Source organism: Cebus imitator, unplaced genomic scaffold (assembly GCF_001604975.1).
Source record: "Cebus imitator isolate Cc_AM_T3 unplaced genomic scaffold, Cebus_imitator-1.0 Scaffold370, whole genome shotgun sequence".
Classification (NCBI taxonomy): Eukaryota; Metazoa; Chordata; class Mammalia; order Primates; family Cebidae; genus Cebus; species Cebus imitator.
Window position 1 is genome coordinate 1,049,680 of NW_016107685.1, and position 27,641 is coordinate 1,077,320.

At 48.4% G+C, this 27,641-nt stretch overlaps 1 protein-coding gene across 5 annotated transcripts; it reads left to right on the forward strand.

Moving 5' to 3' along the window:
- Nucleotides 1-26,009, forward strand: TRIM3 (tripartite motif containing 3). Of its 5 annotated transcripts, none has more exons than XM_017507217.2 (12): nt 1-369; nt 9,133-9,300; nt 15,806-16,037; nt 16,260-16,411; nt 16,631-16,811; nt 17,076-17,808; nt 17,931-18,034; nt 22,869-23,036; nt 23,248-23,416; nt 23,688-23,758; nt 25,173-25,313; nt 25,439-26,009. In XM_017507217.2, exons 2-12 carry the CDS (start codon nt 9,170-9,172, stop codon nt 25,589-25,591), a joined length of 2,235 nt encoding a protein of 744 aa, XP_017362706.1. In that variant the 5' UTR covers nt 1-369; nt 9,133-9,169; the 3' UTR covers nt 25,592-26,009. The 5 variants fall into 5 exon arrangements, with proteins under 5 accessions (XP_017362706.1, XP_017362705.1, XP_017362707.1 ...); XM_017507216.2 differs by lacking the exon at nt 1-369 and adding an exon at nt 492-679; XM_037730954.1 differs by lacking the exon at nt 1-369 and adding an exon at nt 719-864 and having other exon boundaries at nt 25,439-25,616.
- The last annotated feature ends 1,632 nt before the right edge of the window (nt 26,010-27,641 follow it).

A 27,641-nucleotide genomic window follows, 5' to 3' on the forward strand; every position in this document is an offset into this window, starting at 1 on the left:
TCCCAGAGCTCTTAGTACTGTCCTTCTGCCGCCCAGAGATCGTGCTAACATACAGATGGTCTCTACGTCTTCCTGGTCAGCCGATAGACTAGCATATTCCATAGGAGCACCCCAAGGAAGCAGGAAAGGGCGCCGCCAGGAGGCAGGCAGCCCAGACGGGCTCCCAGAGGCTGAAATCTCTGCTGCCCCAGTTGCCTCTTCTTGACGGAGTCTCATCTCAGGTCCTGGGACCGACTACACCGCCATTCCCGGAGTCCTCGGGAGCCGGAGGCAGCTGGCGGGGATCCGAGATCCGGGATCCGGGATCCGGGATCCGGGATCCGATTCGCCGGCTCCCCAGCAGCACCGCGGAGGCAGCGTCTGCAGGAGGTGGGGGCGTTGGGTGGGGGCGTGCGGGTGCGGTAGGGGTGGGCAGGCGGGGTGGGCGGGGCCTCCGCGGCGGCGGGCGGGACGTGGGTGGGTCTTCCCTGCTGGAGTCGCCCCCTCCCCCGGCCGGTCCGCAGCCCCGCCCCGGCCCCTCCCTCCGGCCTGTGCGGCTGGTCCGGCGGCGGCGCCGGCGCGGGGACAGGCGGAGGCGCGAGCAGGGCCGGGCGGACGGGCGCTGGCAGCAGCAGCAGCGCCGCGGGCCCCTCAGAGTGGCCGCAGTCCGGGCTTTGCCTTCGCATCCTGCTCCAACGCGGTGAGTGCGACGGGCGGGCCCCAAGGGTGCGTTTGTATTCCTGTCAGCCTGGGTTTGAGTCCGAGCGTCTGTGGGTGGGGGCACGGATGATTTTCAAAAGCTGTGCCTCTCTCTGCCCACGTGAGGCGTGTCCATGTCCGTGAGAGCAGCAGGGGGATTCTTCGGGCTGTGGCTGTTCACGTGAGGTCCCTGTTTTGAGGCGGGGAGGTGCGGGTGGATGGGTGATGGTTCCTTGGAGGAGCGCTGGGTTTGGGAGCTTGTGTGTGTTGGCGGAGGGTGCTGAACGCTGCGGCCGAGGGTGTTGGTGGTGCTGATGGTGGTGAGTGCTGAGTGGGACTCTGGAATATTGTGGCCCAGTTGTCTGAAGGGCTCTTTTCTTCCTGGTGCAGACACCTCCACCCCTTGCTCCCCCACCCCCACCCTACCCCACCGCCCCGCCCCTTCCATCCTCTGGCACCCACAGGCCCACCAGTCAGGATGGAGGACACCCTTTCCTCCCCACTGCTCTATGGACAGGAAACCTCATGTAGAGGCTGTTTTTTTTTTAAGGGAAAGGACCCCTCTGGTTCTCCTGTAGCCTGAACCCTGCCTGGAGGACCCCAGGCCCCTCCCTGGTTCTGACCTCCTCCCTTCTGGAATTGGCTTCAGATCCTGGGCTGCAAACCTGCAGGGACAGATGGTTGCAGATTGGAGGGGCAGGCTGCACCCCAGGGAGGTCAGTTCGACTGAGGGCAGGCCCTGGGTTCTTGGTGTGGGGGTTCTCTGATGTGGACAACAGAAACTCAGGACCGATGGTAGCAGGAAGATCGTATCTGGGAGGTCAGAGCAGGTACAGAAATCTTCACAGGTCTCTACTGGTCAGTCTATCGAGCTCACCGGTACCCATTCATTCTCTAAGCAGGGGATGATTTGCTGCAGAATTGGAAATCAGAGCTGCAGGCCTGACAGGTGCCCTGCCTCTTTGGGCTTGTACGCCTCCAGTGACAGAGCACTTGCTACCTTCTGCTGTGGAAAAGCTTCCTTATATTAAGCAGAGGTCTCTCTTCTTGAGACTTTATTCCCTTGTCTTGTTACTGCCATTACTTTTGCATCTCTCTCTGATGAAAGGGAATTGCAGAGATTTAAACAGGGCTCTCCTGTAACCAACATATACTGAGTAATTCCTGCGTGCTAGGTACTGCCACAGCCACTTAGGGCACAATGGCATTCTTGCTGAGAGAACTTGAGCAGAGTCCATAGTTGGCATAGTATAGCCGAGGTTCAGAAAAGCAGAAAAACCATATGATTAGAATAGAGAGTGTTCATAGAGTGTCATAGATGACTTAAAACTCAGCAAACATTTATTTGTGGGGGAATGGGGGAAGCGTGGAGGGGAGGTAACTAAGACCACCCTCCAGCACATTTAGCCTAACAGTGGAAACTAGAAGTCAAATCATTGAGGCGTACAAGATGGGATTTAATCATCGGCACATAGTACAATCTGTAGGGGCCCTTGGCTTGAGAGGGAACCTTGGGAGTCTCTTCTTCCCAATTTACAAGTAAGGGAATGGGGTCAGAAAAGACCCCTCTTCTCCCAATTTACAAGTAAGGGAATGCGGTCAGAACTTGCCTAGAGTTTCACCTTGTGTTAGTGGAGTTAGTGACAGAGTCAGGACTAGATCCTAGATCTCCTAACTTTTTAAACCTACCATGTTTCAGAGGCAGAATCAAGGATATAGTCATAGCTTGTATCTCAAAGGTAAAAGAAAAGGCATAATTAAGAAGACTACCAGGGTTCTGGCTTGTGTGACTGGGTGAGTGGTGGTGCCTTTTATTTATTTATTTATATTTGTATATTTTTCTTTATAGAGGCAAGGTCCCACTATGTTGTCTAAGCTGGTCTTGTACACCTGGGCTCAAGTGACCCTCCTTCCTTGGCCTTCCAAAGTTCTGGGATTACAGGTGTGAGCCATGACACCCGGCCAGTGGTGCCTTTTATTGAGATGAAAAACACAGCAGGAAGAGTAGGTTGGGGAAAATAAATTAAGTTTTGGATTAATCACTATGTGCCATCTAGGTAGAGATGCTCAAAATGCAGTTGGATATACAGATCTGGGGTTCAGGAGTCTTCGGACACAGGAGATAAGGCTTTGGGAGTCATTAACAATTGGATGTTAACTAAAAGCATGGGAGATGACAAGCTTGCCTAGGCAGGGGATGAAAAATGAGAAGAGAAGAGGCCCTAAAACAAAACCTTGTGGAACTAAACATTTAAGGAATGAGCAATGGAGGAGCAATCAAAGAGGCAAGTGGAGAACCCACATGGAGTGAATGTAAAAACATTATGTATAACCTCTGCCTTTTTGAGAATTGCAGTCTTGTCCACCTGGCCTATATTTCTAAGTTTCTCATGGTTCTGTTTCTTTACTCACTGTTTCCCCAATGTACATATCAATGTCTTATTTGTCCCTCAAGGCCCAGCTCAAATACCCCTTCCTCTGGAAGCGTTTTTTATTCTCCACCATCCTCAGAGTTAGATACTTCCTCTAGTTTGCTGCTGTGGCAATTTGAACATGCCAGTATCATGGTATTATCACATTATAGTTACGTGTTTCCATTTCTGTTTTACACATTAGTCTAAAGACTTGTAAAAGACAGCGATTATGTCTGATTCAGCTTTGTGTCTCCAGTTCCCAGCTGAAGGACCTGGCCCGCAGTGTGCCCAGAGAAGTTTGATTGAATGGTTCGTTCACTTTATTCAGTCTGGCAGTGTTCGGTGAGATGGCCATGAATTTCATTGCTTTCCTTCCCTGCCAGTCTTATTTAAAGGATTCATTGGCTTTAAGGACTTTGCCTCATCCAAGGCTTCATTTGTTTCAGAGAAAGCCAAAAGACTGTAACCTGCAGTTATTTGTCATTTTTTTTTTTTTTGAGGTCTCAAATGATCAGATACACCTGGAGGCTAGTGAGTAGACATGAGTCATTTTAGCATGCATGTGAGCCTAGCTGACCTCTCACATCCATTTTCAATAATGCCTTGGTTACCTCCATTCACAGCTGTGTAATTCACGTGTACAGGGAATCTTGTGAGATTGTAGGAGGAAGTCATGGGGGAAATTAATGCTGTTTGAGAATTTGAAGAAACTGAAACATATCCTTTGCAGATGTCCAGGATCTAGTGGTATCAGCACTGGCTGTCTTCATTTGTTCACAATCAACTTCTTGCTTGACTCCCTGGATCTGGCTTCCTGTCCTCCAGCCCCTGAAAACCATACTCTCTGAGGTTAATGAAAGCCTCTTTGGGGATTAAATAATGGGACCTCTGCAGCATTTAACTCCCTTGTTAATGAAGTTCTCTTCTCCCTTGGCATTCTCGACATCTCTGTTTCCTATTTCTCTTGCTTCTCTAGCTGTGCCTTCTCAATCTTTTCAGGCTTTGCTTCCTGGGCCTATCTTTTAAATATTAAGGTTCCTTGGGGCTTGGTGATAGGCCCTCATTTCTCACTTCACCCTTTCTGGGTAATGTCATTCACTTCCATGGCTTCAGGAACCATCTCTACACCAATATCCAAATTCATGTCTCCAGGCCAGACCTCTGTCTTAGGCTTCAGCATGTTTTTCCAACTGCCAACTGGACCCCTCCACTTGAATTACATCCCATAGGCACCTCACATTCACTATATTAAACACTGAACTCTAGCTGGGTGCTGTGGCTCATACCTGCAATCCCCACACTTTGGTAGGCCAAGCAGGAGGATTAGTTGAGCCCAGGAGTTTGAGGCTGCACTGAGCTGTGATCATACCACCACATTCCAGTCTGGACAAGAGTAAGACCCTGTCTCTTAAACACCAAACTTATTACCCTCTCATCCAAACTCCTCTTCTTTGAGAGTTTCCAAACTAGAAAACTAGGAATCATCTGTTAATTCCTTCATCTCCCATAACTCTTCATATGTAAACAACCAGCCATCAAGTTCTGTTGATATTCCCCTGCAAAATTAATTCATCTTGACCTCTCTTTACTATTCTCCTAATCAAGGCAGTTTCTTAACTTTCTATTCTTGCCCTTTAAACTATTTTTTTTTCCACACAGCAGCCAAAAATGTACTGTTGTCACTTTATACTTAATACCCCTCAGCACCACCAAAGTTTTCCTTTGCTTTTTGAATAAATCATTCAACTCCTAGCAGGTAAGGGTATAGTCCAAACTCCTTAATAAGACCAAAAAAGCATTGCGTGATGTAGCTCTTGCCTACCTCTCCATCTCTTGTCTTAGCCCTCCCATCACAGTGTCTGATTCAGCCTCCTGATGCAAAAGGCACCATACTCTTTGTAACTTAGTCATCCTGTAGTTCTCAGCTTGAACATTACTTCCTTTATGAGAACTCCCTTGGCTTCCGACTTCTGGACCCACCTCTACTCCAGAGCTAGGTCAGGTAACCTTTGTACTCCCGGAGCAATTGGTACTTCCTCATCATGGTCTTCACCACTTTGCATTGCAGTAATCTACTTATTAGATTGTGGAATCCATGAAGGCTGAGCTGTGACTATTTATCTTTGTGTCCCCAGGCCTAGCAGCAGTGTCAAGTGAATGCTGAATGAGGGAATGAGGTGCCTTGAGAACTAAGCCATAAAGGATGGCGGGAATAACCAATGCAAAAATAGCAGAAGGCAGTCCGAGGAAGGAGGGCGAAGTTCAGCTCTGAGACCAAGGCCTCATAAGTGTCTGCTGTGATAAACAGTCCACTTGAACCACCGCTATAGGATCTTGGGGGCAGATCTCTAGAGCATAGTGGGATGGAAGAGCTAGGACCCCACGGGAGGAAGAGAATCTCAGATTCAGGCAGGGGTATGACCTCAGCGGCTGCATGCCCAGTAAGTCTGGGAGGGGAACTAAAGCAGGAAGGGGAGGGGTGGGGGAGGAGCTGTTGGTCCTTGGAAGTAGCCCAATCCCCACCCCTGTGTGACTGGCTGGGAGAGCCCCTACACTTGGAGAGAGGTGGAGCCTGGCATCCAGCTACCCCAGTGGGGCCCAGCAGACCACTCCCACTCTTCCTCCCAGCCTTTTCCTTCACCAGACTGAAGCTTCAGTTTGCCTCCCGCCTCCTGGTCCTTCCGCCAACCTTCAATCTGTCCTCCCTCCTGCTATGTTTTCCTGGTATTAAGTCTTCAGACTCCAGAACCTGTTACATCTGTAGAGAGAACATCAGGATACCAGTGTCCACCTCAGGAGAGGATGGTTTCAGGCATGCCCTTCCCACTCTACCCAGGCCCACTCTTACACAAACATAAGGCACAGCAACTCAGCCCTTCTATCCTTCCCCAAGCCTGGACTCCCTGCATTCATTAATTCATTCATTCACTCACTCACAGTCTTTAGAAAGGCTCGTAATGTATCTAATACAGACAGTGGTGACCTGGTCCCATTCACTGCCTATTTTGAAGTAGTTCAGCAATTGTTCTGCCACCCTTCATGATTAAATCCCTGCCATGCATTGTCTATGTGGCTGTGTTAACTTTGTCTCCCATTTACTATTCAGTCACTCTGACCTGGTTTCTGCCCCTGCCACCCACCACAGCCAAATCTAGTGGACACTCTTCAGTCCATTTCTTACTTCACCTCTCCTTTTTCTTGCACTGTTCTGTTGATTTCTTTGGTTTCACAGTCTGTTGGTTTATCTCCCATTTCTCTGGGTTCTCTTTCTCAGTCACTTTAGCTGGCCCCCCTTCCTTGTGCCAGGCCCTTTTCTTATCACTATCTGCCCTCTGTCCCTAGGTGGTCTTATGTATTCTCATTGCTGTAAGTGCCATTTATATGTCAGTGATTCCAAATTAATAACCAGCCTAGACCTTTCTCTTGAGCTCTTGTATTCTGTTTCTCACTTGACAGCTCTACCTGGACATCACAGAGACACGTCATACACAGCATACATAGAACAGAATGCCCCACATCAGCTCCACCTCAGCTCTCACTGTCTCTATTCATGGCCGATCATTTGCTAAAATGAGAAAGCTGGGAGTCATAATGGACATTCCTTTTCCCTCTCACACCCAGTCCATCTTGATATCCTTTTGATTTCTCTTTATTTTATTTTTATAGAGATGGAGTCTCATTATGTTGCCCAGACTGATCTTGAACTCATGAGCTCAAGTGGCCTCCTTCCTTGGCCTCTCAAACTGCTAGGATTACGGATGTGAGCCACCATGCCCAGCCAATGAATATTTCTCAACAGTCCAGCTTTTTACTTATAACTCAGATGATGTCCTACATTATTTTACCCAAAGAACTTTGGTTTCCTAACTGGTTTCTCTGATTCCACCCTTGCTTACCTTTGTCTTCAATTCTCACAGCTGCCCCAGTAGCTTTCTAATTTATTTTCACTTATTTATAAACTATATCATCCTCCCCTCCAACTTAGGATAAAATCACTTTTTTTTTTTTTTTTTTTTTGACAGAGTCTCACTTTATCTCATGTCAGGCTAGAGTGCAGTGGCATCATCATAGCTCACTGAAGCCTCGACCTCCTGGGCTCAAGCAGTCCTCCCACCTCAGCCTCCCAAGTAGCTGGTACTACAGGTGTGTGCCACCATGCCTAGATAATTTTTATACAGACTAGTCTCACTATGTTGCCCAGGCTGGGCTCCAATTCCTGGGCTCAAATGATCCTCCTGCCTTGGCCTCCCAAAGTGCTAGTATTACCAGGCATGAGCCCCTGTAGCCAGCCAAAATCAGTTTCTTAACGGGGGTTATAAGGTCCTTCATGATCTCATCTCTGCCTATCTTCCCAAACTCACCTCTTTCTTTTATTGACTTGGCTCCAATCACACAGTTCTTTCAGGTTCTCCATGAGACTTCAGCCTAAGAACCTTTATCATGCTGTTCCTTCAGCCTAGAATGATATCCCTTCCTGACGCCCTGTTCTTTTTCACCCTCACCTGTACCATTTTTCTCTCATCCACCCAGAATTCTGCTTAAAAGTTACCTCCTTGGAGAGCCTTCCCTGATAACCCAATCAAAAGTGTTCTTTCTCACAGCATCCCTTTTTTCTTTATAGCACTTCCCTGCTACCATTATTTACTTTTAGAATATCTACCATCACCTCTCCACCACAGGGACGGTGACCATATCTGTTTTATCATTCTATTCTTAACACCTGTGCAAAATAGTCACTTAGTAAATATTTATTGAATTCCTGAATCAATGCAATATAGGTCAGTCTTTATGTCACACTCTGTGCTAAATGCTATGAATAAAAAAATATATATAAATGAATGAATGAATGAATGAATGAATGAATGAATAAAATGCCTACCCTCAAGAACACTGCATGGAGTGGGGAAAGCAGAGAAGTAATAAGAAAGTTACAGCATGGCTTATAAGACCTAGGATAGAGTAAATACAGGGTGCTGAGGGACACAAGGTAGAGCACCCAAGCCAGACTTTGGGTAGTCATGGAAGGTCTTCTAAAGGTGATGACATTTATATCACCTGAAAGATAAGTAGGTATCACATCGGCCAGGCAAAGGGGCCAGGAAGAGGATCTCAGGACAGAGAGAATGAATGTGTGATCTCTCACAAGCAAACAAAAGAGAACAAGGAGTTTTCAAAAAAATGAAAAAAAAAAAAAAAAACCCAGCAGGAATGATTGATCATAGACTTATGAGGCATGAGGTTGTAAAAAAGTTTGGGCCAAAGTTAAGCCTCATTGGCCAATTTAAGGACTTTGGACAATGGAGAACCATTGAAGGAATTTAAACAGAGAGTAGTGACAAGATCAAATCTGTGTTTTAGAAACCTCATTCTGGCTGCAAGGAAGATAGATGAAAAAGTATACATGAGGAGACAAGTACACCAGTTAAGAGGCTATTGCTGTATTCCAGGAGAGAATTGATGGTCTCCTGAATTGGGGGCAGTAGCTGTGGGATAGGAGAGAAGGGTTTAAGATATTCAGGAAGCAATCCCGACTTTGATACTAACTGGGTGTGAAAAAGAGTGCAGTTTCAGGCAGCTGTGCTAAGAGGTGGGTCAGGGCATAAATGGAAGAGCCACTCCAGGTCTCTTGGAGAAGGGTTTGGGGGAGGTAGAGGAGATGAAGGGTAGGTGTATCAGTGAAAATGGACATCCCTGTACCATGCACTCAACATGCACTATTTCACACTCTCAAAACAAATTATTATTCCTATAATTACTAATTAAGAGACTGAGGCTCAGAAAAGTTATATGAATTGTCCAAGCTCACATAGCTGGTGAGAGATTGAGCTAGGTTTGAAACCCAGTCTGTTTCTCTGTCTGTGCTCTTAAACAGAACACCAGACTCAGGGGTCTCATCACCTTGATCCTTCAAGTCACTGTCCTGTCTTGCCCCTGGCAGGAAAGAAGTGGGGGCAAGTTCTCTGCAGGGGATTTGAATGGTGGGGACTGGGTGGGGAGAGGAAGTGCTGGACCCCCTGGTGCTGACCATCTCTCCATACAGAGGCTGGTGTGAGTGGCAGGAGCCATCTGTGGGCACCATGGCAAAGAGGGAGGACAGCCCTGGCCCAGAGGTCCAGCCGATGGACAAGCAGTTCCTGGTATGCAGCATCTGCCTGGATCGGTACCAGTGTCCCAAGGTTCTTCCTTGCCTGCACACCTTCTGTGAGAGGTGAGGGGGTGTGTGTACTGGGGAGGGATGAGGACGCTGTGGGCTCTCCTGAAGGACATGTGTAAACCTGTAGTAGGTGAGGGCAACATGCATACCTGGGAGGGAAACAGGTGAACCCCAACCCGTAGGAGATGAGGTTTTGGGGCAAGAACCTGTGAGAGGACCATAAACTTGCAACACTGGTCCATGGTTCCTGCTTAGAATAGGGCCTTCTCTGCCCTTTCCCAAACCTGAAGTCAGCTTTTGACACTACCTGAGAAATCAGACAGTGCTAAGACTCAGCCAGCTCTGGCACCAGTAATTGATGACTAGTTGGAGGATATTTGAAGCTAGGTCTGTCCTTTCCTGCTTGTCCTCATTGTTGTTCTCAGGTACTGGGTGAAAGGCAACCCCTCCCAGCCTCTAGGCTTCTATTGGTAATTTATTTGTTTAACAAATATTCATTTATTGAGCAACTGCTATGTGCCAGACCCTGTCCTACGCATTGGGTATGCAGTGATGAGCAAAACCAGATATAATCCTTACTCTTTTAAAAAACTGATAAATAATAGTTTACATATTAATGGGGTACATGTGATACATTGTTACATGCATAGAATGGGTAACAATCAAGTCAGGGTATTTGAGGTACCCATCACTTATAATGCTTACTCTTAAAGAGTTAACAGTATAGTTAAGGAGAAAGACAGTAATCAAACAATCTTATAGTCAGATTATAGATAAATATAACCCTTAGTAAGTGCTGCAAATAAAGTGCTAAGCTATGGGAGATTGGCATATGGAATCTGTTATAGTTTGGAGAATCAGGGAAGGTTTCCCTGAGGTGCAATTCAGAGGATGAATAGGAGTTAGCTAGATAAAGGGAGTTGGAAGAGCATTCCCTGCAGAAGGAAGACTATTGCAAAAGCCCATGTGACATGAGAAAATATGTCAGGTAAGAGGCCTGGAGGAAGCCTAGTGGGGCTAGAGCAGAGTGAGTGTGACTGAGAGTAGCATGGGATGAAGCTGGAGAGGTAGGTGGAGGCCAGACCACCGGGGCTTTGTAAACCTGTTAGGGAATTTTGCGTTTACCCGGAGAGCCACATGAAGCCTTTGCAGGGTTTTATATGTGATCACATCTGTATTTTGACAGTATTCTCCTGGGCCCTCATCCCTCTATGTTCTGTCTTGGATGGCCTGGTCCCTGGGTCTTCTCACCGTTGCCTCTATCAACACTTTTCCTCTGTCTTCTGCCCCAACTGAAGCCTGGCTCTGCACCAGGGATACTGCTTCCCTGCCAGCCCTGCTCTTTGAGATCCCAGCTCCACTGTCTGCTGTCATTTATCATCTGGAAATGGCCTCAGTTTTCCTGTCCATTCAAGTTCTTCTGTCAACCTGGGGACAACCACCTTCTTGTGCCTGTTGGTTCTTGACTGTTTCTTCAGGGTTGTTCCCCATTCTACCTCAGCAACAGTCTCCTATCCATGCGCTGAATTTTATCACCCAGAATAATACCACTTCTGTGGTCATAAGCCCCAGTGTTCCACTCCTGGCTCCCATTACCCCACTCCCACTGTACCACTTTTGATACAATATAGATGTCTAGCCCCTTTGACTGCTCTCTCTTTTTTCAATCGCCAACTGTATCCTGGCCTCCCTTTTTTTCCTACCCATCCTGGACCCTGTGGCTGACCGACTGGCTTCCCTGCAGTTTCCTCACATCTTTATCCTTTTAAAACCCATGCAATAGAAGCTCAATGTTGGATCAGAGCCAAAATTGGATGTCTCTGCACTTTCTCCTGTGCCGGGATCACTGAGCACTCCTGGAGAAAATCAGTGGCTGAGACATTGTAATAACAATAGCTACCATGTATTGATTGCTTACTGTTTGCCAGGGACTGGCTACGTTATTTATACATACTGATTTCTTTAATCCCTGCAATATACTTTATTAACTTCATTTTATTTTTTTAATTTTTTAAATTTAATTTAATTTTTTTTTAGAGATGGGGGTCTTGCTTTATTGCCTAAGCTGGACTTGAACTCCTGGGCTCAAGTGATTGTCCTGCCTCAGCCTCCTGTGTAACTGGGATTACAGGTGCATGCCACCACGTCCAGGTATCCCCATATTAGAGAGGAGGAACTAAGGTTCAAAGTCAGTAAGTAATTAAGAAATATCTCTGGCCAGGTGCAGAGGCTCATGCCTGTAATCCCAGCACTTTGGGAGGCCAAGGTGAGAGGATCATTTGAGTCCAGGAGTTCCAGAGTAGCCTGGGAAACAACATAGTGAGATGCAGTCTCTACAAAATAAGTTAAAAATTAGCTGGCTGTAGTGACATGCGTCTGTTGTCCTAGGTACCCGAAAAGCTAAGGTGGGAGAATCACTTGAGCCTGGGAGGTGGAGGCTGCATTGAGCTGTGATCACATCACCGCATTGGGTGACAGAGAGAGACTCTATCTCAAATTAAGTAAATAAATAAATTTTTTAAAAATTAAATATTTCCAAGGCTACATAGCAAGTAAATAGCTGAGATCTGAATCCAGTTTTTACTGCAGAGCCTTTGTTTTCAACTAGTATTCATTCATTTATCCCTTGGTCCCTGCTTTCAGAGTGTGTTCTAGTGGGCAGTGACTGACAGTAAGCAATCAAGAAAACGAGAGCTGAAGCTTGTATTAATGTTTTGCAGGATATAAACAGAGAGTAAGAAGGGGTGTATAGGACAAGAACTATTCTACATAGTCATCAAGGAAGGCTTCCCTGAGGAGGTGACATTTGACCTACGTTCTGAGGATAAGAAGGAGACAAGTTGTTCCAGGCAATAGAAAAATCTGTGCAAAAGCCTTGAGGAAGAAGTAGACAGGGCAAGAAACCAGTGTGGCCAAGGTGAAAGAGAGTAAGGGCAGTTCATGGGGGAGCTTGTAGGTTTTAGGAAAGTGTTTGTATTTGTATTTTGTTCTAAATGCAATGTGAAACCACTGAAGTTTGTTTATTTTAATATATATATACAGGGAAATAATATGATATAAAAAGTTCGCCCTAGCTGTTGTGCAGAGAATGGATTATAAAGGAGCAAGAATGGAAAAGGAGACCAGTTAGGAAGCTATTGTGAGCCACGTACACTTCACAAATAGGAAGGAGATATTGCTGAATTAGAAAGGGTTCTGCAAGGGAAACACCAGATTCAGTGAGGTGGGAAGAAAGCTGCCATAGAGTGGAATGGTTGAAATGCAGTGCTAGTTGATGAGAAATGGTGTTAGTGGGAGCATGGGAAGTGGGGGAAAAGATCACTGGAGGTGAGAAGGTCAAGGAATTAAGAAATCACAATGAGGAATGGATGTTAGTGCCACTGAGAATGATGGCAGAGTGGTGGTGGGAGTAATAGAAGAAGAGAATGAGCCAAGGGAAAGACATCCACAAATGGAAGTGGGGACAACCATTAGGTTAATGGAGACAATAACAAGGAGGAGTGGTATAGAGAGAAGCCATGAGCTTCAAAGGAGTTAGAGATGAAAAGTTTAGAAATGTTCCAGTTGGGAAGAGGAATGGCTCAGCCCCACCTTCTGGCCCTAAGGAGTGTGGAGTATGAGACAAAAACCACTCTCTACTTGAGAGGACTGCGGGGAAATGTAGGTCACAATTAAATAAGTTAGGCCAGGAGCGGTGGTTCATGCCTGTCATCCCAGCACTTTGGGAGGCCAAGACAGGCAGATCACCTGAGGTCAGAAATTTGAGACCAGCCTGGCCAACATGGCAAGACCCTGTCTCTACTAAAAATACAAAAATTAGCCAGGCTTGTTAGAATGTGCCTATAATCTCAGCTACTTGGGAGCTGAGGCAAGAGAACAGCTTGAACCCAGGAGGTGGAGGTTGCAATGAGCCAAGATTGCACTACTGTAGTCCAGCCTGGGCTACAGAGCAAGACTCTGTCTCAAAAAAAAAAAAAGAAAGAAAGAAAGGAAACAAATAAGTTAATACTTGTGAAGCACTTAGAATCATGCCTGGCCCATAGTATTTGTCAGATTTTAATTAATTAAGATCCTAAGTTATAGGAAACATTAAGAGATGAAATTGAGGATATGGGAGTTTGCACAATGCAGATCTTCCCTCCACAAATTTGAGGTCCCCAAATACAGCTGTCTTCAGTTCTGATGTCTGTTTCTAGTAAGTGTCCTCTGCTCCTCCCATCAGTGACTAATCTGAGCCATCATCAGGCCCCTGAATCCTCCCTCCTTCATTCTCCTGTGTCCCCTGTGCCCCTCTACATCCTCCTCTCCTTTCCTCCTCCACTTCATTCAGAGATTGACGTCCATTCCTCCTCTTCAGGCCAATTTGAGCCACCCCCACATCTTTAAGACCTTGTCCTCTTGGTTTTCTGGTCTCTTCCGCCTCTCCTTCTCTCTTGACTCCTCTATTTATAAACATGCTCAAAGCTCCCATGCCAAACAGATAAAAACTCTCTGTTACTTTGTCCCTAGCACCATCCAACCCCTCAGTCTCCTTCTCATTCAAACTTTCAGGCTCCCCTTCATGCTTCAATTTCAAGCAGTCAGGCTTTCCTTCTCCTGTCACTCCCTCCCTGTTTTCCTTACAGACAAAATACCCTCACATTTGCCAAATTCAGTGAGCATTTTCCTGTCCTTACCTTATCCAACTCCTCAGCTTCTTCTGACACTGATGACTACTCATCCTCCTGGAAATGTACCGCTCACTTTTCTGCCCTAACACTGCTGCTCCTCCTGCCTCTCAGCCTGGTCTTTGTTGTCCTCATTCAGTTTTTTCTGAGTGCTCTGTCCCTCTTTCTTATCACTGTCTATGCTTTCTTGGCTGATCTCATCCTCTCTCAGGGCTACCGAAGCCATCTAAATGTTGATGGCATGCCCATCTCTTGTCTCTAACATTCATTCTCCTGTCTACTGGTGACCTCTACCTAGATGTTTATTGTTACAGTAAATTCAACCAGGTCAAGGCTGAATTTTCCTATAGCTACTCCTCTTTCTATATTTCTCATCTTAGTGAATGTCACCACTATCCACTAAGTTATCTAAGCTAGGAAGCTGGAAGTTAATGAAGACTCATCATCTCTCTTGCTCCCCATATCTAATCAGACAACACCTCCCACCTTCCCTCCTTAAACACTTCTCAAATTTGTTATAGTCTACCTTATTACTGCCTAAATCCAGGTCTTCCTCACTTCCTGCCTAGATTACTGTAAGAGTATATTGGTTAAACATATACTTTGCATTTGAATACAGGCTCCAGCACTCACTGCTGTTGTTACCTTGGGCCACTTGCCATTTTTCCTGCTAATGTAAACGTAAATCAGAAAGCACGGCACTAGCACATGTGCACTTAATAAATGGTAACTAGCTGATGATGCCACTGTTGTCCCTTCCCCACCATCTCATTCTCTTTAAATTAACTCCCCACACAGAGATGGTGAAGAGGAGCTTGGTAAATTGTAAACCTGACTGTACCACTCTCTTGCAGCTTCTTGTTGCTGGTGGGATAACTTCTAAGCTCCTTGACTTCTCTCACCATTCCTTGCCTTGCACTTTGTCTCTAGCTAGCCACATCAAACTGCGTGTAGTTTCCTTTTCATGCTGTGCTGCTTCTTGCTGCCTTCTGTACCTTCTCCTCTCCCTGCACCATTCTTTGGTCAGGCTAACAATTATTTATCCTTGAAGATTTAATTTACATCAACTTCTCTGAAGACTTTCTTGGCCACCCTCTCCACCTGCCTGAGCCAGATGCATTTCCTTATCACTATATCTGTCATTCGTTATAGCAATAATAAGTAATACAAGTAGCCTACCATATATAGTGCTTTTGTGAGTCAGGCATTTTACATTTAATCCTCTTCAAATATAAGTAAGTACTTTACATGTAATCCTCTAACACTGTGAAGTCTGTACTTCTCCATCTTACAATGGAAGAGTCCTTGGCTTGTCAAAGTTATGTAACTTGTCAGGGGTCACACAGTATAACAGGTGACCAACTGGGTATTGGGCCTGGGCAGCCTAGCTCCAGGACCAATTCCCTTAATCATCATGCTATTTACTTCTGTACTATTTCTGTGACTTTTTTCTCTGTAGATGGGAAATATTTTAAGGGTAGGCACTGTGCTTTATTTTTTTTGTCCTCAGAGCTTGGCACAAATTTGTCAAGAGTAGACAGTTAGTAAATGTTTAATGAGTTAAAGAAGTTGGGTGGGGCGGGGGGTGCTGTTGCACATTCCTATGAGAAGCATTTGTAAACACCTGTGAAAGGCAAGCCTGTATGCACACTGTGAGGAATGTGGATAGTCTGCTCTTCTGAGAGAAGTCAGGGATGTGTTCCTACTCAGTTGTAAGAGACAAGGGCATTATACCTGTTGGCAGATGAGATGTGTCAACCAGAGAGGTTTTAAAATGAAGTGTAATGGCACACTTGTAAGGGAAGGAGTCGGCACCCATGGGAGGTATAAGGAAGGATGCACTTATGTCACCCCACTCCCTCCATCCTTTGAGTCTCCTTCTTCCTGGACAGATGTCTCCAGAACTATATCCCTGCCCAGAGCCTGACGCTATCCTGTCCAGTATGCCGGCAGACGTCCATCCTTCCGGAGCAGGGTGTCTCAGCACTGCAGAACAACTTCTTCATCAGCAGCCTCATGGAGGCAATGCAGCAGGCACCTGATGGGGCCCACGACCCCGAGGACCCCCACCCCCTCAGTGCAGTGGCTGGCCGCCCTCTCTCCTGCCCCAACCATGAAGGCAAGGTGGGCCCAAGCGAGGCCCAGTGAGGCCGGGACTTGGGGTGGGAGGAGGAGGAGAGGCATTGGGGGGTGCCAAGTGGCTGGGTGAAAGGGTACTGCTTTGGATGAGTGGTCCAGGTAGGGGGTACACTTAGAAGGTGAGGGGCAAGGAGGGCAGGTGGGGAGGGGAGAGGACAAAGAAGTGTGATGTCTAGCCATTACCTGACTGGAGTCCTTGTACCGCAGACGATGGAGTTTTACTGTGAGGCCTGTGAGACGGCCATGTGTGGCGAGTGCCGCGCAGGAGAGCATCGTGAGCATGGCACAGTGCTGCTGAGGGATGTGGTGGAACAGCACAAGGCAGCCCTGCAGCGCCAGCTTGAGGCTGTGCGTGGCCGGTAGGCACTGGGCAGGGTCCTGGGCTGGTGGGGCCACAGGGATGGTGCCTCAGCTGGGGTGGGGAGGGGAATAAAGTGTCTGGGAAGGGCAGAGATAGAAGTCTCAGTGAGGTCTCAGGAAGGAGATCTCCATGAGGGCAATGGTAGGGTCCCCAGGGAGAAGGGATCATTGGGCAAAGCCACCCTTAGCAACTCTGGCATGAGATGTTACCCCTCCAGATTGCCACAGCTGTCCGCAGCAATTGCCTTAGTCGGGGGCATCAGCCAACAGCTGCAGGAGCACAAGGCAGAGGCCCTGGCCCAGATCAGTGCAGCCTTCGAGGACCTGGAGCAAGCGCTGCAGCAGCGCAAGCAGGCTCTGGTCAGCGACCTGGAGAACATTTGTGGGGCCAAACAGAAGGTGCGTCTTGTGTTCCCTCTTCCCTACCATCATCCATTGTGATGGTTTTATTGCCTCCACTGCTCCGCTGTCTTCCACACTAGCTTCCCAGTCCCCAGCCTAGACTTTCTGCCTCCTGACATGCCCTTGGTAGGTGCTGTGGGCATCTGTGTCCTCTGTCCACAGGCACCCTCTTGTATTTTATGCCACAGTGCTACAACTTCAGTAATCACAGAGACTCCCCCGTGCCAGTCTGCTCACCCACCTCTCCCCTCCCCCTCTCAGGTGCTGCAGACCCAACTGGACACACTGCGCCAGGGTCAGGAACACATTGGCAGTAGCTGCAGCTTCGCAGAGCAGGCACTGCGCCTGGGCTCGGCCCCAGAGGTGTTGTTGGTGCGCAAGCACATGCGAGAGCGGCTGGCGGCGTTGGCGGCACAGGCCTTCCCGGAGCGGCCACACGAGAATGCACAGCTGGAACTGGTCCTTGAGGTGGACGGGCTGCGGCGGTCGGTGCTCAATCTGGGCGCACTGCTCACCACAAGCGCCACTGCACATGAGACGGTGGCCACAGGGGAGGGGTTGCGCCAGGCGCTAGTGGGCCAGCCTGCCTCGCTCACTGTCACTACCAAAGACAAGGACGGGCGGTTGGTGCGCACAGGCAGCGCCGAGCTGCGTGCAGAGATCACTGGCCCTGATGGCACGCGCCTTCCGGTGCCAGTGGTGGACCACAAGAATGGCACATATGAGCTGGTGTACACAGCCCGCACGGAAGGCGAGCTGCTCCTCTCAGTGCTGCTCTACGGACAGCCAGTGCGCGGCAGCCCCTTCCGCGTGCGTGCCCTGCGTCCTGGGGACCTGCCACCTTCCCCCGACGATGTGAAGCGCCGCGTCAAGTCCCCTGGTGGCCCCGGCAGCCATGTGCGCCAGAAGGCGGTGCGTAGGCCCAGCTCCATGTACAGCACAGGCGGCAAACGAAAGGACAACCCAATTGAGGATGAGCTCGTCTTCCGTGTTGGTACAGACAGCCAAGGGCAGACCCAGATGGGCCAGGCTCAGGTAGTGGATGGGGAGGGGAGGAAGGTTCAAAATGACCTCTGAGGGAATTCTTTTGTTTTCCTTCCCATCCCTTCCCCACAGGCAGTCGTGGAAGAGAGAAAGGCGAATTCACCAATTTACAAGGTGTGTCCGCAGCCAGCAGCGGCCGCATAGTGGTAGCAGACAGCAACAACCAGTGTATTCAGGTAAACACATTTACTGGTCTCCTCCACCACCAAAATAAGAGTTTTCAAGCTACAGCCTCCTGAAAAGGTAGAATGTACAGGCACCTCCCATTCCCACAGGCCACACCTGTAACCAGCACCTTCAGTCAGAAATCAGAGTTGACTATGCTTGTAGCCTCTACTTTGTAGGCCATGTCTCAGGCCAGATCAGGATTGGAAAGATCTGGCTGGACTGCAAAGATCTGGCTCATTCCTTCTTCCCTTATGCCTTTCCTTGAGCCTCTTACTTTCTTTTTTTTTTTTTTGAGACGGAGTTTCGCTGTTGTTACCCAGGCTGGAGTGCAATGGCGCGATCTTGGCTCACCGCAACCTCCGCCTCCCGGGTTCAGGCAATTCTCCTGCCCCAGCCTCCTGAGTAGCTGGGATTACAGGCACGCGCCACCATGCCCAGCTAATTTTTTGTATTTTTAGTAGAGACGGGGTTTCACCATGTTGACCAGGATGGTCTCGATCTCTTGACCTCGTGATCCACCCGCCTCGGCCTCCCAAAGTGCTGGGATTACAGGCTTGAGCCACCGCGCCCGGCCCGAGCCTCTTACTTTCTCCCTTTTTCTCCTGGTGGCCAGGATGCAGGCCTGCCCTCCCTCGTTGTCTTCTAACATGCCTGCCTGGCTCCCGAACGTAGGTAGTTTGTCTGGAGTCTCTTGCAGTTATCAGGTTGGCTAGATAGTCTCATGGGGGTGCCTTGGCCAAAGGGGGTATCTTTCTGTGGCTAGAAGTTGTAGCGTCACCTCACAGGTGGTCCTGCCCCTGCCTCTTTCATAACCTCGTACACCTGATTAAAGCATATGGTTTCTTCTGCACTGTGAGCTACTTGGTAAAGCCAGGAAATTTGCCTTTTTCTTTCTCTGTTTCTTGTAGTAAAAGCTCAGAGCCTAGTATAGTGGGCACTAGGGTAGTTGACACAGCAGAGCAGTTAAAATCTCAGGCTCTGAATCCAAATACCTGAGCTTGAATCCTAGCTCTGTCACATACTAACAAGTTACATGACCTCTTTGAGCTTCAGTTAGCTCGTGTAAAATTAGGAAAAGTATATCTGATAGGGTTTCGGGGAGTGTTAAATGATGTAATGCACTGTACTTGACATCTAGTGAAATTTCTGATGTTAGCTATTGTTAAGCATATCATTGTCCAGGTGGAGGCTGTAAACAAAAGCAGGCAGGTGGGAAAGTGCTGGAGGAGGTGGTTCAGGGAACTGGAGCCCAGCAGGCCTGAGGTAGATTACTATTAGAAGTGGGGGTAGCTGAGGTCAGATTGTAAATGGTTTTGGAGATGGAGTGTTATAGAATTTTGATTTTATTCTGTACGGGATTATTTCTAACTGCCATGCACTTTACTTCTTGTAAACATTTTACTGGGTAGCTAACCTCTTCCCTAAAGATCCTTACTTCTCAACACCTATATGTTTAAACTTTCTGACCCTGCTTAAGTACTCATGTCATCGATTTAGCTCTGCTACGGTCCTTTCCCTCAGTGACAGCTCCTCCCTGAACCCTGCTTTTCACCTAGCAGTCTAAAAGTGCCAGGGACTCTTCTGTGGTCGTATTCCCAGTTCTGTCCAGTCTGCCTTTACTCCTACTCTAAGAGCAGAGGAATGGAGAGCCCTGTGCAGCACAGGAAGGTATTTGGGCCCAGCCTGGAAGTGAGGAGGGGATTGCAGGGGAGTAATGAGATAGTGTTGAGGCCCTACTCAGTTTCACCTTCCAGCTCCTTTCCATCTCCCTAGGCTGGGAATGCTTCCTGGCATAAAAGTTGAGATTCAGGACCCCATCTCTGTTGTGCACACACACAGGTGTGCTCACTGCTCACATGCACAGAAAAACGAGTGCCACTTTGTCTGCCCTAATGAGGGGCCGAGCTTCTCCACTGTTTGTTTTTGAGACAGGGTCTCACTCTGTCGCCCAGGCTGGAGTGCAGTGGTGCGATCACAGCTCACTGCAGCCTTGACCTCCTGTGCTCAAGCAATCATCCTACCTCTGCCTCCCAAGTAGCTGGGACTGCAGGTGTATGCTACCACACCTGGCTAATGTTTTTTTTTATTTTTATTTTTAGTAGAGACAGAGTCTCACTATATTTCCTGGGCTGGTCTGGAACTCCCAGGCTCAAGCTATACCCCTGCCTTGGCCTTCCAAAGTTCTGGGATTATAGGTGTGGGCCACCACACCTGGCCTCCCCATTGTTTCAGAGTGGGGAATTAAGAGGGAACACCTGGTGTAGCTCCACTCCCTTCCAAACACCTGCTACTTCTATAGCAATCCTCCTCTTGCTTCTACTTCCACCTGCCCTCTGTGTCATCACTGCTAGGAGCCTGGCTCACATTCCTCAGCTGAGTTTCTGCTTCCCTTACTCTGGAGTTTTTAGGGCTGGCATGGGCTGGGCTGATGAGGTCTGATTGCCCTCCTCCTCTCAGTACATGGAGATTGTGGTCCTCACGACGTGACCTTTTTCTCTTTTGGGCCCTTGTGGAGGATGAGGCGACTCCCTCATTGAGAACCAGCATCAGCTGACAGAAGACAAAAAACATTTTGTGATTCTGAATGCATAATTTGATTTGTGTATAGTATGTCCTTGTGTAATTGTCTAAGCTCCCAATTTTATCAACTCTTCTGTGAAAACTCCCTCATTCCTTTAGGCAGAATGTTAAATCACATTCTACTCTGAGTTCCCTCAGCCTTTTGCTGTAGTACTTTTCATACATTCCTGGAATCCCTGGTTTGTTTTTGTTTTTATCTGGTTTTGGTTTGGTTTAGTCTTTCTCCCCTACTAGACTGTGAGATTCCTAAAGTCAGATATCTACTTTCTGATACCATGGTATAGGAGAGAGATATTACGGATCAAACTAGGACACCAGCAGATTCTAGAGATATTATGGAAGCAAGAATGGCAGATTTTGCTGAGTCGCCAAATATCAAGAATGGCAGGACTTGGTGGACTGGGTAGATGGTGTTGCCATTCAGGAGCAGGCTCAGGTTTAAGTTGATGAATTCACTTTTGCAGATTTGGGATAGCTATGCGGCATTCAAGTGGAGATGTCCAGTTCAGGTCTGAGATTGAGCTGGGGAGTTCATTCGTTGAATGTCTACTATGTGCCAAATGCCATACCAGTGCTGCAAATGCAGCAGCAAACAAAACAAATGCAGTCTCTATGCCATGTGAGGCTTACCTCTTTAGAAGGGGACACCAATATTTAACAGTTATTTAGCCGCAAAGTGATGATTGTTCTGAAGAGCACTGTAAAGCATATATCCTGGTGACCTAACTTTATGTGTGCATATTGATTCAGTAGAGCGGAGGGTGGTGCTTGGTCATTAAAGTCTTCTCTGAACAAGTGACCTGGAAATTCTAAGTAATGGGAAGATAAATAAGAGTTGGCCAGGTGTCAGGGGTGGGATAGGATAGGACTGGGAGAATAAGACATCCCAAAGCCTCATCAGTATTGAGCCAGAACCTGAGCTGCCCAAACTGGAGGGGCAGATGCAACAACTTACTGCTGAACTGTACCTTTTAGTCCCCCTCACTTCTGTTTAGCTTGTGGAGCTCGTGGTACCACCCTCCTCATACTGATGAGTGCTGTCCTGCCACAGGGGACCACTGCAGAACCCAAGAGCTGTGCTGGCCAGCCAGAGAAGAGCTTAGTAGAAGGTCCACATTAGAAGAAAGTAATGTCGGTTTAAACAGCCCTGAAGGACTAAAAGATGGGGTTAGGGTGGGGTGGGGGTGGGGAGACCAGTCCACTAAGGAAAGCACAGGAATCCAAGAGCAAGGCCAATGCCCAGAATTTGAGTTCTCCAAGGCTACTCCTGGCTCTTGTTCATCTTGTGTCCCCAGAGCCTATTACAAAGCAGAGTGTATGAGTCTTATGCAGTGAGTAATGTTTTGACTATGAAGGAAAAGCCAGAAAGCTTAGCTGAAGTGGGAAAGAGGATTAAAGGAGGTGCTTTTGGGATGGGGAGACCTGAGCATATTGGGCAGCTCAAGTGGAGGAGGTTGGAGAAGGGAGAGGTTGAAAGGTTCACTCTGTCTAGGAGGAAGGTTTCCTTGTAAGCCCCATAGCCAGGATGGACTAAGCCTTGTGTACGTTCTCTGCTCTCTCCTACCCCTTTCCAGTCTGCTACTAAGTCTCATGAGCCTACCTCCTATATATCTCTTGAGTCCATCTGCTTCCCTCCAGCCAATTTCCTTGGTCTAAGCCGTCATCATTGCTCAACTGGAATACTGCAACAGCCTCTGACTGGGTGGCTAGCTTCCAGTCTTTACTCCTCCCTACAGCCAGAATGTTCTTCCTTAAAAGTGAAATTGATCTTGTCACTGCTATGCCCAGAAATATTTAGAAACTCCTCATTACACCCAGGTTAAAACATAATTCCTGATTCCTTCTTTTGTTCACGTGGGTGCTACCTGCCGTCCAGCCACACTGGACAGGTCCGCAAGCAGCACCCATACGGGAGTTGGTGCCTTTTACAATCTGTTCACTCTGCTTGAATGCCCTTCCTCCTCCTTTGCTGGCTGAATTTGGTTTATGTGGCATCCTTATTAGGCTGTTTGTTCAGACATCTTCTTTTGGAGCCTTTTCTCACCATTCCCCTACATCCCTTTCATGTTCTCACAACCCAGTCACATCTGTGCTGCATGCCCCCAGACCTGCTGCCATGTTTGAGTTTGTCAGTAAGTCCTTGTTGAATGACTAAATAAATGGTGGTGGAGGAGTCTCCTCCCTCAGGATCCTACTCCCTTCTGTCTGTGGCCACAGTGTCTCCCCTCCTACCTGCACCCTCCCCTTGCTCCTTTGCTCCAGGTTTTCTCCAATGAAGGCCAGTTCAAGTTCCGTTTTGGAGTCCGAGGACGCTCACCTGGACAGCTGCAGCGCCCCACAGGTGTGGCAGTGGACACCAATGGAGACATTATTGTGGCAGACTACGACAACCGTTGGGTCAGCATCTTCTCCCCTGAGGGCAAGTTCAAGGTAAGAGGTCTGCTGTCACTTTAGTTACCCTAGTGTCCAGCTGAGTTAACCAGTGTAGTACCTCTTGGTGGTCAGGGTCTGGACTGATCCAGACCTGCCTCCTCCTACTGTCTGGTCTTTCCCCAGCCCAAGGTTCTGCTTTGATGCTGGATTAGGACTACTTTCCCCACTAGTCAGGGTAAAGCCCCTTTTGGATATTCTCTTCCTCCAGACCAAGATTGGAGCTGGCCGCCTCATGGGCCCCAAGGGAGTGGCCGTGGACCGGAATGGACATATCATTGTGGTCGACAACAAGTCTTGCTGCGTCTTTACCTTCCAGCCCAATGGCAAACTGGTTGGCCGTTTTGGGGGCCGTGGGGCGACTGACCGCCACTTTGCAGGTATGCGGGGGACAGCTCCAAGATCTGGGCTGATACCCCTGTTCCATAGAACTCCCCTAGATACTCCAGCTCTAAAGGCCCTCTTCTCTTATATCTTGGCTCTGGAGATCCCCCTTCCCTATACGTTAGCCCTGTCATCTCAGAGATAATTTGTCTCAGTCCTAGAGACCCCACCCCTCTCCTAGACCCCTAGCTTTATCTTCCTAGATACTCTTCCCCATCCCACTCAGTATCCCAGCTTACTGCCCTGAAGACCACTTTGTATTTTCAGGCCCCCATTTTGTGGCTGTGAACAACAAGAATGAGATTGTAGTAACGGACTTCCATAACCATTCAGTGAAGGTCAGTGTCCTCCCTCCCTCCATGACCAGTGTTCCAACATCCATCCCCCTTCTGTAAGACTCCTCTCTATTTTACCTCCTTCTTTTCCCCTTGAGATCATTCATTCAAACAATACACATTTGCACAGTTGTGGCATGGCTGCTGCTTTGTCCCAGGCAGTATGCTAGAAGCTGGAGATACAGTGATGCACAAAGCAAATGTACTCTTTGTCTTCTTGATTATAGTCTAGTAGAGAAGAGAAAAAGGTAACCAAAGGCTGGGCATGATGGCTTATGCCTGTAATCCCAGCACTTTGGGGGTCGAGGCGGGTGGATCACAAGGTCAGGAGTTCAAGACCAGCCTGGCCAATATTGTGAAACCCTGTCTTTACTAATATAAAAATTAGCCAGGTGTGGTGGAGGACACCTGTAATCCCAGCTACTCAGGAGGCTGAGGCAGGAGAATCACTTGAACCCAGGAGGTAGAGGTTGCAGTGAGCCAAGATGGTACCACTGCACTCCAGCCTGGTGACAGAGAGAGACTCTGTTTCCAAAAAAAAAAAAAAAAAGATAATCAAAAAATTACAATATGATGTAGTAGATTCTGTGATAGGAAGGTGCAGGGAACTGTGGGAAGGCATACTTCCCTGAAGTGGATGATTCAGGGAAGACTAGGTGAAGAGGACCTCAAACACAAATGGGAAGTAACTAGAAGGCAGAGGAGGATGAGAGTGTTTGAGACAAGACACAGGAAGAGCCAAGAATGAGAGGTGGGAACCTTGATAGTGTATTTGAGAAATCACAGGTAGTTCTGACTCGGCTTGAGGAGGGGGCCATGAAAGCTGAGGGGGAGGCTTGCATGCCCCCTCAAGGGGCTTGCTCTCCTCCCAAGAGCTATGGGGAGTCATAGGATTGCAGGCAGGAGAGTGATGCAGTCCTGTGTGTCTTAGATCACTCAGGCTCAGGCCAGACTGAGGCAGGAAGATCAGTCTTTTGCAGTGATCCAGATGAGAAATGATGTGAACCTGGACCATGGGAAAGATATGACAGTGTTTGCATAGGGTCTAAATTTGAGAGAGAGATTTGGAGATGGAATCAAGGGTTGTGTTAATTCATTGGCTTATCAAGCAGAGAAGAAATTGGAGTCAAGAGTGACTCATGGCCAGCTAGGTGGTACCAGTCATTGAGATAAAGAACTCAGAAAACTGATTTTCCAGAGAAAATAAGCTGTTAGATTTGATATTCCCAACAGACATCAGCAAGAGAGGTCCAGTAGGCAGCAGGGTATGTGGATGTGAAGCCTATGAAACAGATATGGGCTGTAGCTGTTGATCTGGGTGGGGATCCTCAGCCCTGGGGCTTCACCCTGTCCTCCTCTAAGGCCCTACCCTCTGCCTGAGGCCAGGTCCCCAGTCCCTAGCCCCTTCCCCCGCCAGGTGTACAGTGCCGATGGAGAGTTCCTCTTCAAGTTTGGCTCCCATGGCGAGGGCAATGGGCAGTTCAACGCCCCCACAGGAGTAGCTGTGGACTCCAATGGAAACATCATCGTGGCTGACTGGGGCAACAGCCGCATCCAGGTGAGTAAGGGCCAGGGCTGACATGAGGGTGAGGTTTCCTGCCATGTCCCATATACCTATTCCCCCAAAACAGCCTCTCCTCTGCCTGATCTTGCCTCTCCCTCCATTCTCCACTCCTTCCCCAGGTATTCGACAGCTCTGGCTCCTTCCTGTCCTATATCAACACATCTGCAGAGCCACTGTATGGTCCACAGGGCCTGGCACTGACCTCGGATGGCCACGTGGTGGTGGCTGATGCTGGCAACCACTGCTTTAAAGCCTATCGCTACCTCCAGTAGCTGCACAGAGGCCCTGCCTGGCTTGTGGAGGGACAGACATTGGGGTGATTGGACAAGAGGGTCTGGCTGGGAGGTGGGCCAGACCTGGCAGCACTGAATGTGGGCTGTGGGCATGGGTGTGCCCGGTGCCCTCCCTCTCCTACCCCCACCCCCACGGTTGCACTTTATTTATTCGGTTCTTGCTTTGGTGACTGGGTGAGCCTGGACTGTGGTCCCAAGGATGTGTGCAGAGCTTTACCCTACCCTTCTTACACACCTCCCCTCCCCCCTCAGTCTGCTCCCCATCCCCCAGCCTGGGGCCAGAACAGCCTCTTACTCCAGGACAGAAGTCCCTCTGGTTGTCTCCCTACCACCCTATACACACTGACAGAGACAGCAATACCCCACCCCCCATATTAAATAAATGTCTTCACCAAGATGTTTTTGCTGGGTTCTTGTGGGGTGGGGCTGCAGTGAGGAGATGGGATGGTGGGACTAGCTCTGGTTGGCAAGCAGGCAGGCAAGGGACCCAGCTTCCCAAGCAGATCCTGATCTTTTGAAACTTTCATAGAGAAGAGCAAGAGTGTGAACCCATGGGACCCTGAGCCACCTGCCATATCCCCATCCCCAGGCCCTACGGAGGTAGGCAAGTCCTTTGTCTATCTGCCCTGGGGCTGGGAAGGTTTGTGTGGTTAGGGGTGGTGAGGGAATGACCCCTGCCCAGCACACGGCCAGTAGGTGCAGAGAGAACAGTTTCGGGGTATGAAAGCAATCTTTGAAGTCCAAGCCTGGACAAGGGAATTGAGGCTAGCCCAGGTAAAAGTTGCATGTGGCAGACTCCATGACTAATTTTAAAAGTCATCCCTGAATCCCTGGAGCCCTGACCTATCCCCTTTCTCACCTTTCTAAGATTGCTGCCCCTTCCCTGCAGTGGAATGAGGGTCCTCACATTGTCTCCTGAGTTCTAGTCTGCCAGAGTTTGGCTGCCATCTTCAGAGATAATTGAAAGCAGCTGTCAGTGATGATTTGGGAAGTAGGGACCATGGTTTCTCTCTCTCTACAAAAGACTGAAGCTTACAGAAATGGGTTGTATTGTTTATGAAGAGCAGAGCCCAGACTTGAATCTGTAGCTGTCATACTCCTAACTGGTAAGTTATAGCATCCTGTTCATCCTTGTGCCCCGTGCACCTGGCATGATGACTGGGAGAGAAAGCACCCAACAAGATTTGGGGAATGTTGGGAAGGTTGATCATGAGAGGTCATGGAAATGATCAAGACATCCATCTGCTATAGCACAATTCCTGGGACTGGGATAAGAGGGATTATCCATGGACCTGTGGAAGACCATGAAGGCTTTGTAGAGATCAAGGGGGCCCCACTTGGACTATATGGAAGCCTTGTTTATGCTTACCTCTCTGGTACTCTCTGCCCCACTGGCTGAAACCTGTTAGATAGGCCCGGTGCAGCAGCTCACGCCTGTAATCCCAGCACTTTGGGAGGCTGAGGTGGGTGGATCACCTGAGGTCAGGAGTTCGCGACCAGCTTGTCCAACATGAAACCCAGTCTGTACTAAAAATATAAGAATCAGCCAGGCATGATGGTGGGTAACTGTAATCCCAGCTACTTGGGAGGCTGAGGCAGGAGAATCACTTGAAAAAAGAAAAGAAAAGAAACCTGATAGACAGGTGGACAGACAGTGGGCTCCCTGAAGATTCTAGTGCAAGTGCTCTTATGGAGCCTGTCCCTCTGGCTCTGATTATGAGTGGAATTGCATAAGCCCATACCCTGGCCAGCATAGATGGTGTGCTCAATTATCTGTCACACAGCACCAATGGAGTCCTCCCTGAGAGCAATAAGGTAGTGGTCTGTTTTTCCTCACCCCCGTCTTGCAAAGCAACAGAAGTAATACAGAATGGAAACTCAAAGCTCCAGCCCTCAGCCTCTCACATGTTTACATCTGGAACATCTAAAGGTAGCAGGGGAATAAAAAGCAAGGGCGGCCTAGGGTGGGATGCTGCAAATGGTTCCTTTACTACCCTAAGAACAGGCTGCTAGGGCCGATTTCCATAAA